Source organism: Phycodurus eques, chromosome 14 (genome assembly GCF_024500275.1).
Source record: "Phycodurus eques isolate BA_2022a chromosome 14, UOR_Pequ_1.1, whole genome shotgun sequence".
In the NCBI taxonomy this organism is placed as follows: Eukaryota; Metazoa; Chordata; class Actinopteri; order Syngnathiformes; family Syngnathidae; genus Phycodurus; species Phycodurus eques.
In genome coordinates this window covers 19,933,603-19,952,160 of record NC_084538.1, presented here as the reverse complement: position 1 = coordinate 19,952,160, position 18,558 = coordinate 19,933,603, and the positions used below count along the sequence as shown (strand labels likewise).

Here is an 18,558-nt window from a genome sequence, read left to right as displayed (position 1 = left end):
ATGAAATATGACAATTTAAAATGGTACAAATTTTAGCATGAATCATAGAAGTTGAGGCACATGATTTGCTTTCAGAATGCAAGGGCGGCATCTGCGCACAGCCTTCATCAGATCACCCCACAGATGTTCGATCAGGCTCAGGTCTGGACTCTGGGCTGGCTAGTTCCAAACCTTCATCGTCTTCTGGTAAAACCATTCCTTCGTTGAGTTGGAGAGTTGACCCTACCCAATCTGGCAGCCGAGGTGAGATTTGCAGGGAAGAGGGGGTGCGACAACTCGTCAGACTATTGTAGGGCAATGGGGTTAGGGTACGTGGGGTCCCTCTTGTGGTAAGCAAAAGAATCACAGAATTAAATGTTCAAAGCAAATGTAACATTGGGATTTCGTGTTAAGTACAGTTTAATTTTTAAATACAATACATTTTCATTGAATCTTTTTGAACTCTTTGTTTTCAAACATTTAGGTACAATTTTACGTGCAATACATTTTAATGTCATGATGTTGGTATTCAGTGTAAAAGGTTCGAGAGCAAATTTGGGGAAAAATGTACAAAAAAACGACACTCTTAGCGAGTTGCGGTTAATTTACAACGATCTTCCTGTATTTTATAATATATGTGAAATATTGTTAGTCCTCCCTTACAAATTAAAATGTATATTAGTCATTTAACAATAATAGTCAGTGATTAATAGCTCAAAATTAACGGTGGACTACAATAGTATCTTATATCCATGCATCCATTTTCTGTACCGCTTTATCCTCACTAGGGTCGCGGGCGTGCTGGAGCCTATCCCGGCTATCTTCGGGCAAGAGGCTGAGGGGTACACCCTGAACTGGTCGCCAGCCAATCGCAGGGCACATTGAACCAAACAACCATTCGCGCTCACATTCACACCTAAGGGCAATTTAGAGTTTAGGGATAGGCTCCAGCACGCCCGCGACCCCAGTGAGGAGAAGTGGTACAGAAAATAGATGGATGGATGATCTTAACTATTAAAGTGGGGAAACTATGCAAATATATAAGCATTTGAGAAGGGGGCCAATACTTTTTCACAGCACTGTATGTGGCATGATGTGGCTATATCTTCTTCAATGGTCAATTTTTTTTTTTTTTTTTTTTTAAAAGCCTTTCAACTTGTTACACAGCCACAATTTTCACTGATTATTGTATATTTAAAAAAATAAATCATCAACATTCAATATAGGCAACAATTACACCGAATACATCGAAGTTCAATGAGAAAATGTAATCGGCTGCTGGTATTGTCAGGCTGTGACAGGCTGACATGTCTGGGGTGGAGGTTTGGGGGCAATATCTAGCTGAAAATCAAATATTTAATCAGAAAATGAGCCTAAAATGACTACTGAGTCAATTTCAGTTGTTTTTTTTTTTTTTTTTTTTTTTTTTTTTTTTTTCTGCAGACAATTTTAAGTCCAGACCTATGGAATAAGTGCCAGCGTTCTCACCATTAACTAGTTCCTTTAATGTCTTTCGATGTCACTCATGTTCCATCATGTATTTTAAGTCTAATTCACAAACTGTCTGAGTCATGTAATAACTGTACCCATGCACATCTTGTGCCAGCGAGCTGTGAGTGCAGACCCATGAGTTCAAGTTATCAGTGGCTTGATCAAGCCTTTGCAAGAACAGACCCCCCTCAGAGCGATAAACAGGCTGATCTGCCCTCTGTTTAGATGAGCGGCAATGTGCAAAATAAAATATATATTTTGTGACTGTGTTTATGAATGTGTTGGTCCAGTCCCCTTCAAAAGTATTGGAACAGCAAGGTCAATTCCTTTTGTTTTTGTTGTATACCGAGGACATTTGGGGTTTAAGATCAAAAGATGAACATGAGACAAAAGTTCATAATTCCAGCTTTTATTTCATGGTATTTACATCTATATGCGTTAAACAACTCAGGACTGAACATCTTTTGTTTGAAGCTGCCAGAGGTTAATCTTGGTCTCATCAGTCCATAAAACTTTGTGCCTCATCTCTGTACTTCTTTGCAAAATCCAATCTGGCCTTCCGATTCTTTTTGCTGATGAGTGGTTTGCCTCTTATGGTATGGCCTGTATAGTTCTTCTCTCAAAGTCTTCTTCGAACAGTGGATTGTGATATCTTCATCCCTACCCTGTGGAGGTTGGCAGTGATGTCACTGACTGTTGTCTTTGGCTGTTTCTTCACAGCTCTCACAATGTTTCTTTAGTCAACTGCCGTTGATATCCTTGGCCGACCTGTTCAATATCTGTTGCTCATTACGCCAGCAGTTTCTTTCTTTTTCTTTTTCCAAGATGACCCCTACCAGTGTGGTCGCCTCGGTGATGCGCTCTCTAGTATTGTTTTGGTGTTTTTCGTTCGTCTTTGGAGACATTACACAAACTGTTTTTTTTGGTCAATGTCTTTGTCTCAAAAGTGTTCTCTGTCAATTGACTGTCTGTTGTCGTACTAAGAGCGGCTCCAACTACCGGAGACCAATTCCTTGTGTGTGTGTTTTTTGAACATACTTGGCAAATAAAGATGATTCTGACATTCCAAATTGTTGTATTGGCTCAGCCCAATGTTTGTGCAACAGCTCTGATCGATTTTCCCTCTTCTCTCTTTTCTCCCATAGACAGCTCGCTGGTCTTCATTTTTGCTTCACAGCAAATGCGGTTTTCACAGGTGAAATGCAAAGCCAAAAACAAGCACTATCAAAGATTTAAGGAATCAATCTAAAAGGCACCACCTGAGCAACTAGAAACACCCATCAGTTACGTGATCCAAAACTTTTTTTTACTTGAAAAGTGGGTGGCTTTAAACAAAAGGTCGTTTAACACATCTAGATGTAAATGCCATGAAATATAAGATGGAATTCTGAACTTTTGTCTCATATTCATCTTTTGATCTGAAAACCCAAATGTCTTTGGTATACAACACAAAGGACCTTGCCGTTCCAATACTTTTGGAGGGGCCTGTGTGTAAAAATATTTGTATTGACCTGTTTATTGTTATTTCCCCTCTGTAAAAACATTTTTAATTACAGTACACTGTAAATCAAAATGCTCCCGACCTACATATATACCAACTATCCACTGAATTATTAGTAAACACCACATTGAACTCTATAAAATTCATTTTATTAAAAAATAATTTAAATCATCAATAACACTTTGCTTTCATATGCATTTACTGTGTGAAAAAAAAATCCCAAATGTCAACTCGATTAGCATAAAAAAAAAGCAATTCATAAAATCAATACAATTAAATGGCAGTTTGTTCATCAGCCATTACAAATTAATCAGTTACCTTCACCTAACAGTTTTTTGTTCATCATGGATGTGATGAAGCATCCTCACTGCAGGCTCGAATGAAAAAACAAATGCTCATGCTTATGTTTGCAGATTAGCAGCAACTGGTTAAAATGGAGGCATGTTTATATTTTAACAAATTAAATTCAGACAATAGAACAGAGGTATATAAGTACAATACCGCCTGCTGTTTTTGGTCTCTTTTTAAAATGCCCCAACTTTTTGACCAAATCAGTTTTGCGTTTGTAGGGAGTGATTCGAGTGTCTTTTGTCCAAAAAGATATTTGGGGGAAAAACCAAGTCAATTGTCTAGATTAACTGAAATTATGCATTTTCTTCCTATTAAAATTGCGTCAATTGGAAACCTTCTGAAAGGTTTGTGTCGACTAACTTAAAACTAAATATGTAACTGAAGCGCAGTTCAATACATCCTTGACAACAATCACACAGTCATGCAAGACTCACAAGGAAATATGAAACTATTTAAAAATGTGACATAGTGGTACAGGCAATAAGAATTGCAATGACCACCAAACTGTACAAAAGATGAACGAAAAAAAAAATATGTTAAATCCAATTAAATTAATTTGATCAATATAAAATAAAACATTGAAACGCCAATTTCCCTGCATAATAGTTACAAGCCTTCCTATGAGGAACAATGTTTCACAAAGAGGTCATTTCACACTGTGTGTAATAGTTTGTGCTCTGTAAAAAAGAAAAATTAAAAAAAGCTGTCACACTGCTGGGTTGACCTGAAATTACAGTAAGAATGACTCACATGATCTTACCAAAATGTCCGTATTTATGATGGCAGTAGTTACAGTGAGGAAAATAAATACCTTTTTGACTTTTCTAAATGTTACCAAATAGAAAAAGATGTGAAGCATTCTTTTTTTTTTTTCTTTAAGCACAAGTAAAAGCAGTTGAGTGTCAGGATTCACTTCGAAACAAATCAAATGTAAAATTTTCTCTCCGTCGCTCGGGTTGCAATGGTATCAAACGTTTAATCTTGTTGTTTGATTTAAAGGGCGTCTTGCGTGTTCCCGTTGGAGGCAGGAGGAATCTTAGCGGCCGGCGGCCCGCTCAAATGTTGAGCTGCGTGTTTTCACGTGATGTGGATGTGTCGCCATGTCTCAACAGTTGAGAATGGGTCGGCTTCTGTCCGGTCTGAACGGGAAAGCGGAGCTGTCGGACTCCGCCTTCCCTCTGTGGGGACCGAGGGTGGCGACAGCCTGGGTGACAACACGCGCGTGCAATTGTTCTTAAATTAAAACAAATTTGAAAAACACTTTATTGAGGTAAGACTGACATTTAACGCCCACCTTTCTGATAGCTGTCCAGTCCTCCAGGATGTCCAAGTCAGGAAGCATGTAGACTATATAAGGGCGTATGAAGGGTTAAGTATAATACACAGCGGTCATCAGCAATTTTAACATTTTCTAGAAGCAAGATAAGAAGAAACGTATCCTTGTCCATAACAACAGATGCATTAACAGCCGAAAGATATCAGACACTACTGAAGGTCGTCTCCTCTTCTTATCCGGACTTAAAGCATCTCTTCTCTTCTTCCTTCCTGAAAGGTCGTCATTCCACAGCTCTGATGAGAAGCACGCAGAGAACATTTTTTGCCATCGAACGCTGCTGGTGTTTCTTTTCAATCAGCGGAACCTCTTCTGTAAGTTACAACACCATCTGTTCTAGGATTCTGATTGAACCCTGATTTTGTTCGAATTTAGAATCAAGTTTTCCCCCGCAGGAAATCATTTCAGTTGAATTCATAAATTACAGAATTTGACAAGTCCTCGAACTCTGTACACGGGGGCCTTGGTTTACGATAAGAGTTCCGTGCCAACGGGGGGGGGGGGGCAACATAACTTGAATTTGTACAAAAGTCAGAAGATGCCATGGTCTCTAACTTAGGCTAACATAGCAGTACAGTTATAATTACGGTAAATATTCGTATATGGGTCATCCCACTGAGGTGGTTCACCATTTGTGACGTGTTAAAAAAAAAATTTAAAAAAAATATATATATATATATTTTGTTGCAAATATGTTAGTAAAATGTCTTTGAAGTATACCAGTTACATTTAGGGACTCATGGGATACAAACATACATAGTTTACTTAATATGACCATTATTTGACCAGTGGCCGCTTGTAACACTGACTCTAGAGATGAACATTGAAAGCTGTTTGTTGTATGAAAACCAAATACTAGGGTTAGAGTAGGTTGCGTTTGACATGGTTTATTGCAAAATAATTGGAGGTGGAAAATTATTGATACAATATTACTTCATATCTACATGTTGATACCTGATTACTGACGATACTGTTGTGTTAATATTTGATGCCGTTAATAATTGCTCGTAACATTTCACCACGTCCGTGGAATGACCCATATACACTACGAGGCCGTAAATATAAAACAATCACATGAAAACCATAATTATAGCGGTAACAGAGTGTGCCTTTTTGTGCTGTGTGACAATGTATTCTTCTTTGTAACGTCAACATATCCTGACGAGGACCTCCTTGCACATGCATGTTACCTGATGTTATATCTATGCTGTGTCTGTCTTCCTCCAGTCTTCTAATTTTCTCTTCCAATTCACTTTGAACTGTGTCAAACAACAACAGTTTCTCACTCTGTGCACAAACACAAACACACTAAATCAGACCAAACAACAGTTATTTAAATATATTTTCACTGGGTTATTTGGGCGGCACGGTGAGCGACTGGTTAGCACATCTGCCTCACAGTTCTAAGGACCTGGGTTAAAATCCCGGCTCCGCCTGTGTGGAGTTTGCATGTTCTCCCTGTCCCTGCGTGGGGTTTCTCCGGGTACCCCAGTGTCCTCCCACATCTCAAAAACATACGTGGTAGGTTAATTGAAGACTCTAAATTGCCCGTAGGTGTGAATGTGAGTGTGAATGGTTGTTTGTTTATATGTGACCTGTGATTGGCTGGCAACCAGTTCAGGATGTACCCCGCCTCTTGCCCAACTCCAACCTCGAGCAGAACTTCACCCACGTCCTGGGGTAGGCGGGGGACATTGAGTCCGAGCGGACCATGTTCGATGCCTCCATGGCTGAGGTGGCTGACCAGAGCTGTGGCCGTAAGCTGGTTGGTGCCTGTCGTGGCGGCAATCCCCGAACCCATTGGTGGACACCACAAACTGCAGAAGAAGTCCTATCGGGCTTTTTTGGCCTGTGGGACTCCTGAAGCAGCTGATGGATACCGGCTGGCCAAGCGGAATGCGGCTTTGGTGGTCGCTGAGGCAAAAACTCTGGCGTGGGAGGAGTTCGGTGAAGCCATGGAGAACGACCTCCGGGCGGCTTTGAGGAAATTCTGGTCCACCATCCGGCGTCTCAGGCGGGGGAAACACTGCACCATCAACACTGTATATAGTGGGGATGGGGCGCTGCTAATCTCAACTCGGGACGTTGTGAGTCGGTACATTGAAGACCTCCTCAATTCCACCAACACGCCGTCCCATGAGGAAGCAGAGTCTGGGGTCTCTGAGGCAGGCTCTCCTTTCTCTGGGGTGGAGGTCACAGAGGTGGTTAAAAAGCTCTGCGGTGGCAAGGCCCCGGGGGTGGATGAGATTCGTCCGGGGTTCCTAAAGGCTCTGGATGTCGTTGGGCTGTCCTGGTTGACACGCCTCTGCAACATCGCGTGGACATCGGGGACAGTGCGCCTCTGGATTGGCAGACTGGGGTGGTTGCAGTTTTCATAAAAATCTCCTTTGTCATATTTGCTTAAACGGTCAGTATGAGTAAAATGATCTACGGAGAAATCAGCCCATCGCTGGCCCCATCTTCTACCTCTTATTTGAATTTTAAGAAACCAATGTGACCAAGGAAGAACAACCAATCGGATACAGAAGGTGTGACCAACGAGGTTTAGCCATGCACTCTCGGTCACACTTAGGGTTCGGCATCGTTTGAATTTGAGCGATTCCGGTTCCTCATTCTGGTTCCAAACGATTTTTGATTCGGATTTTTAGGGGTATGGGTCAATGGGCCCCCTAGAGGTTATTAAAAAGTTGGACACTTTTTTCAAGATGTAGCCTACACTTTCATTTCAATATGACAGCGGTACATAGGACTGCATATAATTGTCCTTATAGGTTTACATACCCTAGCAGAATTTGTGAAATATTGTTTTATTTAAATACGACTGAACAACAACCACCATTAATTTCTTTATGGTTATGTTTTGTTTAATGATAACGGTTTTCTGAAATGCTTGACAGTTAAATTTGAATCCCATTAAAATAAAATTTAATGTGATTCGCCTGGTCTTTCATGTTTTCTTTTAAAAAATTGGACACATCTTACAAATTATGCCTTGGTAATCAAACATATGAGCACAACTGTTTGTGTTACCATTTACTAAATAAAAGTAGGACTATGAATTTCAAAATAAGAGCAAGTAAATTAAAAAAAGTATGACGTGTTCAAATAAAATATTTAACTTCAGAAGAATTATTGAAAAAAAACAGACAATACTTCATGTTTTGATCATATGGGTAGAAACAAAATCATACATTGTAAAAATGCATTATACATAGAAGGGTTTTCCAGAATTTTGAGGTCAACTTTGCAGGTGCGTATTATACATGGGAGTGCTTTGTACATGAGAAATTACGGTTGTCAGTGGGGGAAATTTGTTTGATTTGTGCTCGACCTTGGTGGCTAGTTTTTGACCTATAAATTTAAGATTTTGTTATTTTGGATTGTGATTTTTGCTTAAATAGGCATGCATCCCTTGAATGTCGACCGATATTACTGTATTATTGCATTACTGCACGTGAAAATCTTTCCATTCATAAAATCATAAACTAAATGGGATAATGGGATTATCCATCCATTTTGTAGTCCTCATTAGAGTCATGATTGGGCTGCTGAATTTGGGCGAGAGGACACCCTGGACTGGTCAGCAGTCAATCGCAGGGCACATATAAACAAACAAACATTTGCACTCGCCATTCACAAAAAGTATTGACACTCATATTCACACCTATCGCAATTCAGAGTCCACAATGAACCTAACAAGCATGTTTTGGGAATGTAAGACGCTGTTAAAGTACACGGAGAAAACCCACGTCAGCATGGGTAGAACAACACCAAACTCGACTGTGAGGCACACTCATCGTGCTGGCATAATGGGATTATTGTTCTTTTTTTTGTTAGAAATACAGGCTCTGTTCAATGAGATTTGAACAACGTATGCTATGTGCAAAATGTAGGAAAAAAAACTAAACTATTAGCTATTGGATTTTATTTTGGATTTGAAAAACACGTTATTTATAATAAGCCTTATTGAAGGTATGTGACTCAAAGGTTTTAGAGTAAAGGAGAACTTGAAAGGCAATAAAAAGTGTGAGTGTGTTGGTGCTCTAACCTCCCAGTGCTGGCACGCTGCCTGGATCTCACACTTGTACCTATTCTTCACAGACTCCAAGCACAACTCCTTGTAGATGCCTGACAAAGACAAAAGGATTTGGAATGTGAATACAGAGGCCAGGGTGTAAATAGATTTTGTGACACGTTCCGATTACCTGCCACCTTGGTGCGGACCTGCATGTTCTCCAGCAGCACGGCCAGAGGATCTAAATATTCTGCCGCATGGCCGGCCTCCACTTCTGCCAGCTTGCTGTTGACCTGAGAGAGACGTTCCCGATACAGCCTGCACACACCAAATATTTATTTTTCACACGCTGTCTTTTATGTCCTAATAGATAGAGCAAATATCAGCCTTAAAAAAAAAAACTTGGTTTCTTACTGGTCTTTGAGATCGGTGAACTGTTTCTCTAGATTTGACATTTCATCCAAACACTCCATCCTTCTTCGCTCACAATCCTCCTCATCCATTTCTAAGACATCCAAAAGTAACAAACGCACACATTTGTATTTGTTGTCCATGCACAACTGCTCCTGACATTCTTACCAGAGCTGTCTCCATCTTCGGAGACAGAGGACGTTTCAAAATCCTCCTCCTCGGTACTGAATCCTTCTTGCTCCTGATCCTCCACCTCCATCTCCTCTGCCGTGCTCTCCTTCTTTTCACGGTCACGATGCACCGGCATGGCAGCAAAATCACTCTGCTAGAGTGGAAGAAAGGTTTCTCTTCATTAGAAACGGAATGGTTGTTCCATGGCTAACGCTCAATGTCTTGTCATGTTGCATTTAATATGACCGTTTTCCATTTTTACTTTAACTGATTTGAAGAAACATTAACGAGGCATGTTACTAAATCTAGAAAAATGGAAGCCATTTTCTTTCCATTCCAATGTGTCGGATTTTGGGCACATGAATTTAGCGTAGGTCCACCAAAATCCACAAATTTCACACAAGTTAATTCTTGTAAAATGTTCAATTCGATTCAATTTGAATTCAATTTTCTTTAGTAGTTTGAAGTCAATCTGAAGATGCGCTTGCTCTCACTTTGACCTGTAAAATGAGATGATGGAGTCGAGCAGACGCCAGTGAGAAATCTGAATATGGCCGGTTTAAATGTCACATTTGCGTCTCAACTAATAGTAAACATCCAGGCGAGTCAAGGTTTTGGTCACACATTTCCCAACGATTTACACTCATTTCTGGGCAAGAAAATTTGGGCCGATTTGCGACATAACATCCTTAATCCTTATCGTATTCTTACAAACTAGGGCTCATTTTATTCGTGTATCACTCCTCCATACGATACACTAAAGTAATACAAGTAATAAAGTAATGTATTAAATACTATTGATACATAATGATTACGTGTTTTATTCAGTTGCTTGTTATTTGATTTGTTTTGGATTTAGATGTTTTTTTTTTTTTTAACTACAAAATATTCCTGTAAACATAAATCTTTTTAAATTGTAAAATCTCTTTACTCGTATAACTTTATATGTACGTATTCCAAATCTCGCAAAATATGTGGCTGGCAAAAGATAAACACTGCAACATATCGCGATGTTAGCATTTGAGCACGTTTAGCTACACAAAACAAAGACTTGTTGGTAAAGAAGGTTTAACGCATATTTCAATACCAAATTAGGACTCAGAAACGTATATACCGTTGGAGGTTTGTTTCAGCACTATTATTTTTCTAGGAAATAATGTCCAAACTTACATTTCCTACCCCTCAATGCTGCCACAGAGCCAGAGAAATGCTAAAAACACATTTCTGTGGGAATTAACTTAAAGGTGTTGGGAAATGTAGTTTTCTATATAAGATCAACAAGGCATTGAGAGCACCACAAACGGGCATCGTCACTACATTACCCAGGAATCAACACTGGCTCTGAGGGCGGTGGAAAGGCATTGTTTGAGTGCCTGTAAAAATAAAGATTTTTTTTTTGTCTCTGACATAGACGCAAAATATGTTGCATTCCCTTGCAATACACACACGTATCCACAATAAAACGGTCCTCACTATTGAGTGCATTTCGGATGAATGCATCTGGTAGCCATTATTTTGTTTCCCTCCCTTCTCCGAGCGCCATGATGTTTTCCTATGAGTGAACTGAGGAGCTGCTATTGCTAGTTTAGTAGCTCCATGAATCTTTAGGCTGCAGTCTGAGATGCAATGGATGGATTGCTGTACCCGCTGCGGTCCGCCAACTATGAGGCTTAATGTCAATAAACGGTGTCCATTTGGACACAGTTTTCTAATAGTGCGCATCAGTGCGAAAATCGGAGCGCATTGTGAGCGATTGCGTTAGGCGGGAGACATTAGGTTGTTATTTGCAGATTAATGCTAGCCGAAGCCGTCTAAATTGCTGCGTTTTAGAGCTAGCACTTCCTCGCTGTCTAAAATTGACTCCTCGAGTCTCCAGCCCCAGGAATGTTTTCCAAAAAGCCTCATGGGGACGTTAGAAAATCAACACAGAAAGTGTTGGATCCAAAGAAGGACGTCTTAACGAGGCTCAAACATCTCAGAATAGTCATAGGTAAGTTAAATATCCTTGTTGAGCTGCTAACGTTCACTACTACGTGACAGTCTTGGAATGTCATAGGAAATTTAAAAAAAAAAAAAAACAAAAAAAAACGAACCCCCCCATCTAAATAGTGTCTGGCTGTTAAGATTGTATATCATATATTTAATGAATTTTATGAGCAGATTTTTTAACATTTTGTTTTTATTGTATTTTTTTTTAAGCAGCAAGAGACCAATTCAATGACTAGTAGTAGTGTTGAAATCAGAAATGTTTAATTTTGTCACCCACATTATTATGTAAACATAATCTCTATTTGTAATGTGGATTTTAGAATGAATTACGGGATGAATATTTGTCAATACAGATAGTTTGAACACATTCTCTATATTTTTTAAAAGTACTGTGCAGTAATCATTTTCAAATGAACAATTTGGTAACCACTAAACAGAAGAGGAACTTGTATTTTAATAAAAGACCACCCTTTTTGTTGCCGGCACCATAAAATGCAACAAATGAAAGTGTTCTGTTTAGGGGTGTGTCTGGCTTCAGTATCATGTGTAATTATTTACTATTTGGATTACGTTTACAATTCATAAGGGGACTTGTTTAGAAGGTTTGGAAGCTTCAGTAGACTGAAACAGGAGTACAGTAGTTAATAGTGTATATGATAGCCTAGTGTTTCCCACACACCCTCAACATGCATACCGACTAGAGATAAAAACAACCTCTAGTATTTCCTCTCAATGTCCCGTACAGTAGCCCAATTTCCTCTTTCCATTGTTAAGTCTCTCTCTGGACAAAGGGGTCGATCTCCTTGCGGTTTAGCGAACACCAAGACCACATAACATCCACAAGCGCACACTCTTACAGTGTCAGTTCTTCAAAATGAACCCACAAACTGCTAAACAATAGTCACATCTGTGGAACAATCACGGTGCCACATCATGTGTGCAACAAAATTCCCATGGTAACAATAAGGTGTGGCGCATTCTAACACAGGGCAGGTTGAGACAGCATATTCTTGAAGAAGTCTTACTTCACATTGTTAATGTTGACTCGGTCATCATAGAGAACCCATTTTATTGACCACCCTAAAAGATGATCCTTTTGGCCTACTTGCCATTGAATTAGAGTTAACATGTTATGCCCCCCCCCCCTCCACAATTTCAAACAGTTCCCAGATGCCTTAAAATGTCTGTGGAATGCTTTCATCCAAAATACCCCAAGGATCAAGAATTATAAGTCAACTTTACACACCCTATTTTTTTTCTCTTGCTAAAAATGCCTATTTTGGGATGGCAACCTTGTCTCATGCAAGTGAGCCAGCCCTCATCCCACCCTACATACTATTGACCCAATGGATCATCATTATGATGATGATTAGGGACAGTGCAAGGGGTGGCTGGAATTAGAGCCCCAAGTCTAAAAAAGTGACTGTCAACTGCAAAGCACACGAGCGTGAGCGTGTCCCTACAAGACGCCATGGATTCTGTTTTCCCTTGCGGAGGAAGCACTTTTTCACCAAGCCACCTAATTACTTGGGCCGCATGACACATTGTTTGAGTATCGTCGTCGCAATGTACATGTGCACAGTAGTCCAGGGTTTCCCACATAAACATTTATTTGTGGCGGGCAGCCACAATTAAAATTTGACCAACAAAAATAGATTTGGGCTTTTGCTGCGTGGAAATTGTGACGCGATGTGCGCCTTTTGTGTGTCTGCTAATGATCCATGCCACCGATTTCCTTTCTGATATGATACTGCACGCCCACGACCCTTGTGAGGATAAGCGAAAATAGATGGATGGATGGATCTTCTGGTATCAGCAACATCGACATTTCAGACAGTTCCAATCCTTCCCCACGCCACTGACGCTGCTCCAGCGTCCGGCGTAATGCCGTGCGATCACAGAACACTGTGCTGTTTTTGCTTGAATTTGTGTGTATTTTTGCTTGGAAACGCCACTCTATGTTGCGTAAAGCCTACATACAATTTTCAGGACCTTTTGAGTTTAGGATTACGCAGCGAACTCCTACATCCAGAATTATACAGTTTTAAAGTTATGTAAATGATCTTTGTGAAACAAATAAGGAAATCTATAGAACTCTGAAATCTCATGTCCACCATTAATATAAGACCGCGTCTGTTCAGTGTTCCACTTCATACTGCCAAGGGAGTCATAGTATAAACCCACAAGTTCTTCATTGAAATAATAATGATACTTTTTATTTATAAAATAATAATTATTATTCATCATAATAGTTCCAACAAGTATTTAGTTGGAATTTCATGTAGTCTGCTAGTTTAGAAAACAACTAGTTTGTTACCGAAAACCAAGTTCTGCTTGTTTGTTAACAAATAAACATTTTGTATTCAAATCACACTCAATCTTTTTTTCCATGAATCCAAACCCCCATGGATGCTCATATTAAGTTAAAGTTATGCTGCCGTTACGTTCATTTAAGTACAGCATTTTATGAAAAGTAAAAAAAAAGAATACATGTAAACACATGCATGCATGCCTTTTGTAATTCTTTGGTTTTATCTGAACCTGCGTATGTTTCCATTATGTCTTTTAAAATTATATAAACGAAATTACATGTTTAGTCAGCCACTGCTTGTTGCAAACAAACTTCATATTCACAGTAAAATATTTTGCAGATATAACTCGAGTCACTGTCAATCTATTATATACAAAGCTATGGTATGCCAATTACGTTAGACTACACACATCATGCATGGTCCAGTGCTACCAATGGAAAACTTAGTGTAGAGCCCTGTAAGTGTTTGATTTTACATCCATCCATTTTCAGAATCATCTTTATTTGCCAAGTATGTCCAAAAAACACACTAGGGATTTGTCTCCGGTAGTTGGAGCTGCTCTAGTACGACAACAGACAGTCAATTGATAAAGAACACCTTTGAGACATAAAGACATTGACAAAAAACAGTTACTGAGCAATAAAGGGTTGCTTGGCTGGCGACCAGTTCGGCATATCTGGTAATGCCGGTACAAATGTTTGTTTGTTTTTTGGTTTTTTTGGACAATTGTGCAAAAAGATGGCGAGTCCTCTAGCACTTAGAGCAGTTCGAATGACTAATATAGCAATACTCCGGTGCAATGACCATTGTGCGAAGGGCGCCGAGACTTCAAGGAGTGTATGCGGTTTAAAGTGACGAGTAGTGCGATAATCTGGGACAATGTTGATTGTGCAAATGTTGCAGATACTCCTCAGTCAGTGTGCAAATGGGGCAGATGCTACTCTGGCATGAGTGGCCAGTATTGTTCAACAACAGATATGCAAATAGTGCAGCGTGGCGAGACTACTACAGTGAGTGCACAAGTAATATATAATTGGCCCGACAGAAATGTGACAACAAACTCAAGACAAAGACATTGGCAGCATGTTGCAATGGAATTGTAGCTAAGCTGTTTAAAAAGTTGATGGCAAGAGGGAAGAAGCTGTTGGAATGTCTGCTAGTTCTAGTTTGCATTGATTGGTAGCGCTTACCTGAGGGAAGGAGCTGGAAGAGCCGGTGACCGGGATGCGGAGGGTCCGAGAGGATTTTGCACGGCTCTTGTCTTAGTTCTGGCAGCGTGCAAGTCCTCAAGGGTTGGTAGGGGGGTACCGACAATCCTTTCAGCAGTTTTGATTGTCCGTTGCAGTCGGAGTTTGTCCTTTTTTGTAGCAGGACCAAACCAGACTGTGATGGAAGAAGACAGGACTGATTCGATGACCGCTGTGTAGAACTGCCTCAGCAGCTCCCGTGGCAGGCCGTGCTTTCTCAGAAGCTGCAGGAAGTACATCCACTGCTGGGCCTTTTTGAGGACGGAGTTGATGTTGATCGCCTACTTCAGGTCCTGAGAGACTGTAATTCCCAGGAACTTGAAGGTCTCGGCGGTTGACACAAGGCAGCTGGACAGCGTGAGGGGCAGCTGTGGCGAAGGATGCCTCCGAACCGCTTATCCTCACTAGGGTCGTGGGTGTGCTGGTGCCTATCTCAGCTGAGTTTAGGGTGTACCCCGCGAGAGGCGGGGTACACCCTGAACTGGTCGCCAGCCAATAGCAAGACACACACAGACAAACAACCATTCGCACTCACATTCACAACGATGGGAAATTCAATTAACTTACCATGCATGTTTTTGGGAGGAAACCGGAGTACCCAGAGAAAACCCACGCAGGCTCGGGGAGAACATGGGGAGGCCACTGTGCCTATTTATTTATTTGTTTGTTTGTTTGCATATTTATTAGTGTTTTTTTATTTAAATATTTTAATTTATTACAAGATATTGAGTAAATGTTAAACTTAAAGGTTATTTATTGATTTGTTTGTTTGTAACTTCAAACCCCATACTAGGAAATTTTATTTATTTCTTTGTTTGTTTGTTTTTGTATTTCTTTAATTGAAATATTTAAATTTATTACAACCGATTTGGTGTTTTTTGAACTTCAAACCCTGTACTCGAAAAAGTTTGCTAGCCAAAATACGGGACCATAATAAGATTAGGACACATGTAACGGTAAATCATAACCCTTCAAAAAACACACATGAAACAGTCCAGACTGTCATATACAGGGCTGTCACTATCGAATATTTTTAGAATTGATTATTTTAGCGATTATTACATCAATTAATTGAATAATCGGATACAAATTTAATTAGTATTAGTTTATTGCAGGCGACAGGGTGGCTCCGGTTTCCTCCCACATCCCCAAAACATGCATGGTAGGTTAATTGAAGACTCTAAATTGCCCGTAGGTGTGAATGTCTGCACGAATGGTTGGTTGTCTGTGTGTGCCCTGCGATTGGCTGGTGAGCAGTTTGGGGTGCACCCCGCCTCTCGCCAGCGACCCCAGTGAGGAGAAGCGATTTAGAAAATGGATGGATGCTTATTGTAAAATCTCTTTTTTCCCCCTGTTGATTTAGCAATATTTTTTGTTTATTTTGTATTGTTTAATGAGTAAACAAAACAAAATAAACAACAACGAAGCAATATCACACGACAAGAGAGTGAGGTACTCGCTAACGTTTTTTTAAACTGAGAGCTACTTCTTGGGTACTGATGAATGTGAAGGGTTACTAGTTGCTGTACACTTCTGATGCTGCTTCAGGTTCAATTACATGTCAATTGGAGGTTATTAATACTTCAGCTGGAAATAATAGTTTTCATAATCGATTAAAATGACTTTTTTTCCCCCCGTGAATTGATTATGATTCAGTTACCGGGTTGGTTTATAACGTCATAAAATACAGTAAAATGTTGATCATTGTTTTCTAAAGTAAAAGCAGCGGTTTGAAAATGTTTTTATTTTGATCAAACACAAAGGACAGTCAGTCTGCTTTCATGAAGTACTGCATAAATAAGAATATATTTCCTGTTGACAGGCTGAAGTCAGAGGATTTGGACAATATTAAGTTGACAATGGCTCAAAGCAATTCATCAATTATCAAAACAGTTGTCGATAAATTGGATGATCGATTAGTTGTTTATTCATCGATTAATTGTGACACTTCTAGTAATATACGTGGAGGATAACTATTCATGAGGACAGGAATAATTGGATCCAAATTTAATTTGCATTAGTTTATTGCAGGTGGCACGGTGGGCGACAGGTTAGCACATCTTCACAGTTCTGTGGACCGTTCAAATCGGGGCTCGTCTGTGTGGAGTTTGCATGTTCTCCCCGTGCCTGTCTGGTCTGGGTTTTCTCCGGGTATTCCGGTTTGTCCCCCACATTCCAAAAACATGCATGGTAGGTTGATTGAAGACTCTAAATTGCCATATGTAGGTGTGAATGTGTGCGTGAATGGTTGATTGTCTGTTTGTGCCCTGCGATTGGCTGGCGACCAATTCAGGGGGTACCCCGCCTCTCGCCCAAAGTCCGCTAGTATGGGCATACCAGCTGGATATAAATATAATAAAAAATACACACACACAAACATAATAAAAGACAAATCTCCATCCATCCATTTTTTGTACCACTTATCCTCACTAGGGTCGCGGGCATGCTAACGGCTATCCCAGCTATCTTCGGGCGAGAGGCGAGGTACACCCTGAACAGGTCGCCAGCCAATCACAGGGCACAAACAGACAATCAGTCTTCAATCAACCTACCATGCATGTTTTTGGAATGTGGGGGGAAACCGGAGTGCAGAGAGAAAACCCACGCAGGCACGGGGAGAACGTGCAAACTCCACACAGGCGGGGCCGGGATTTGAACCACAGTCCTCAGAACTATGAGGCAGTCTCCACTGTTCCGCCCTGTGTGTGTGTGTGTGTTGTGTGTGTGATATATATATATGTATATCTAGAATATATAATATAATAAAAGACAATGTAAATAAATGAACTGGCTTTATAAAGTGTTATTAAGCCAAAAGCTACACACACCCTGTTGTACGGTAGTTGATTGGAGTGCCTTTAATGGGGCGAGGCCTAGTCAGTGACGTCAGGAGCCTGGAGTCAATTGGATTGGCGAGTATTAGTATCTACTTTGTGTTCCTTGCAAGTGTTTTCATCGGCGACTGTTTCTAGCGAGCTCATAATTCCAATGTTTGCTCGCAACACAAAATAAAAACATCGACCAAGCTGGCGGCTTGGAAGAAACAGAATGTTGGGGCTCTTGAAAGCAGGTACCACTGTATTGTGTATTGGATTGTTCAATTCTGCCAGGTTGGGTGGGATTTATGATTTATGTTATAAATGATTCAAGCAAATCAACTGAGATTTTGACATTTATGATGATAGAATTGAAGATGAATTTGTTGACTTTTTGGGTGGTTTTCTGTACAAGTCTTTGGTAATCAATTTTCGGCCTCTTTACCTTTTTTATTTATTTTCCAGAAAATGCAGAGCCACCGGAGCTGAAGCAGTTCTTCGACCTGAACTCCTCACATATCTACTATGTTTTTTTTGAGAACTTTGTCACCATTGAGGTTAGCCTCAAGCAAAAGGGTGAGTTAGAATACATGATTATGATTAAGATGATGGTGATTATTACTATTATTATGATTGATACATGTTTTAATGTTCAATCAATAATTTGTAATTTTAAAATAAAAATGGTCATAAAATAATAATCTTCCTGCTCCCATGTTTTAGGTCACAAGTCTCAGAGGGAGGAGTTGGACTCAATTCTCTTCATTTTTGAGGTACTTAGATAGTGTTTTATAATGTATATAGGGGCGGGAATGTCTCGCCTCATCTTGATTCAGTATGATTCAGATTCAAAGCTACGATTTGCTTCGATTGCTGATTAGCAATACAATTCAATGGATCTTGAATTGATGGATTTAAAAAAAAAAAAAAAATAAATCCTAT

The 18,558-nt window shown here is 40.0% G+C and overlaps 2 protein-coding genes across 3 annotated transcripts in view; one reads left to right on the top strand and one right to left on the bottom strand.

Annotated features, from left to right (window-relative positions):
• Positions 1-4,078: 4,078 nt before the first annotated feature.
• Positions 4,079-10,501, bottom strand: brms1la (BRMS1 like transcriptional repressor a). 2 transcript variants are annotated; one of them, XM_061696672.1, is made up of 9 exons: positions 10,423-10,501; positions 9,250-9,406; positions 9,085-9,175; positions 8,861-8,988; positions 8,704-8,783; positions 5,846-5,942; positions 4,802-4,891; positions 4,617-4,681; positions 4,079-4,526 (listed from the first exon to the last, which is right to left on the bottom strand). In XM_061696672.1, exons 2-9 carry the CDS (start codon positions 9,386-9,388, stop codon positions 4,428-4,430), a joined length of 789 nt encoding a protein of 262 aa, XP_061552656.1. In that variant the 5' UTR covers positions 9,389-9,406; positions 10,423-10,501; the 3' UTR covers positions 4,079-4,427. The 2 variants fall into 2 exon arrangements, with proteins under 2 accessions (XP_061552656.1, XP_061552657.1); XM_061696673.1 differs by having other exon boundaries at positions 9,250-9,403; positions 10,423-10,499.
• Positions 10,502-10,784: 283 nt separating this feature from the next.
• ralgapa1 (Ral GTPase activating protein catalytic subunit alpha 1) overlaps positions 10,785-18,558 on the top strand; it is a 104,777-nt gene continuing 97,003 nt past the window's right edge. The window contains 3 exon segments of the mRNA XM_061695484.1: positions 10,785-11,242; positions 18,082-18,192; positions 18,340-18,389. Of these exon segments, the coding sequence (XP_061551468.1) occupies positions 11,137-11,242; positions 18,082-18,192; positions 18,340-18,389 (267 nt within the window). The 5' untranslated portion in view covers positions 10,785-11,136.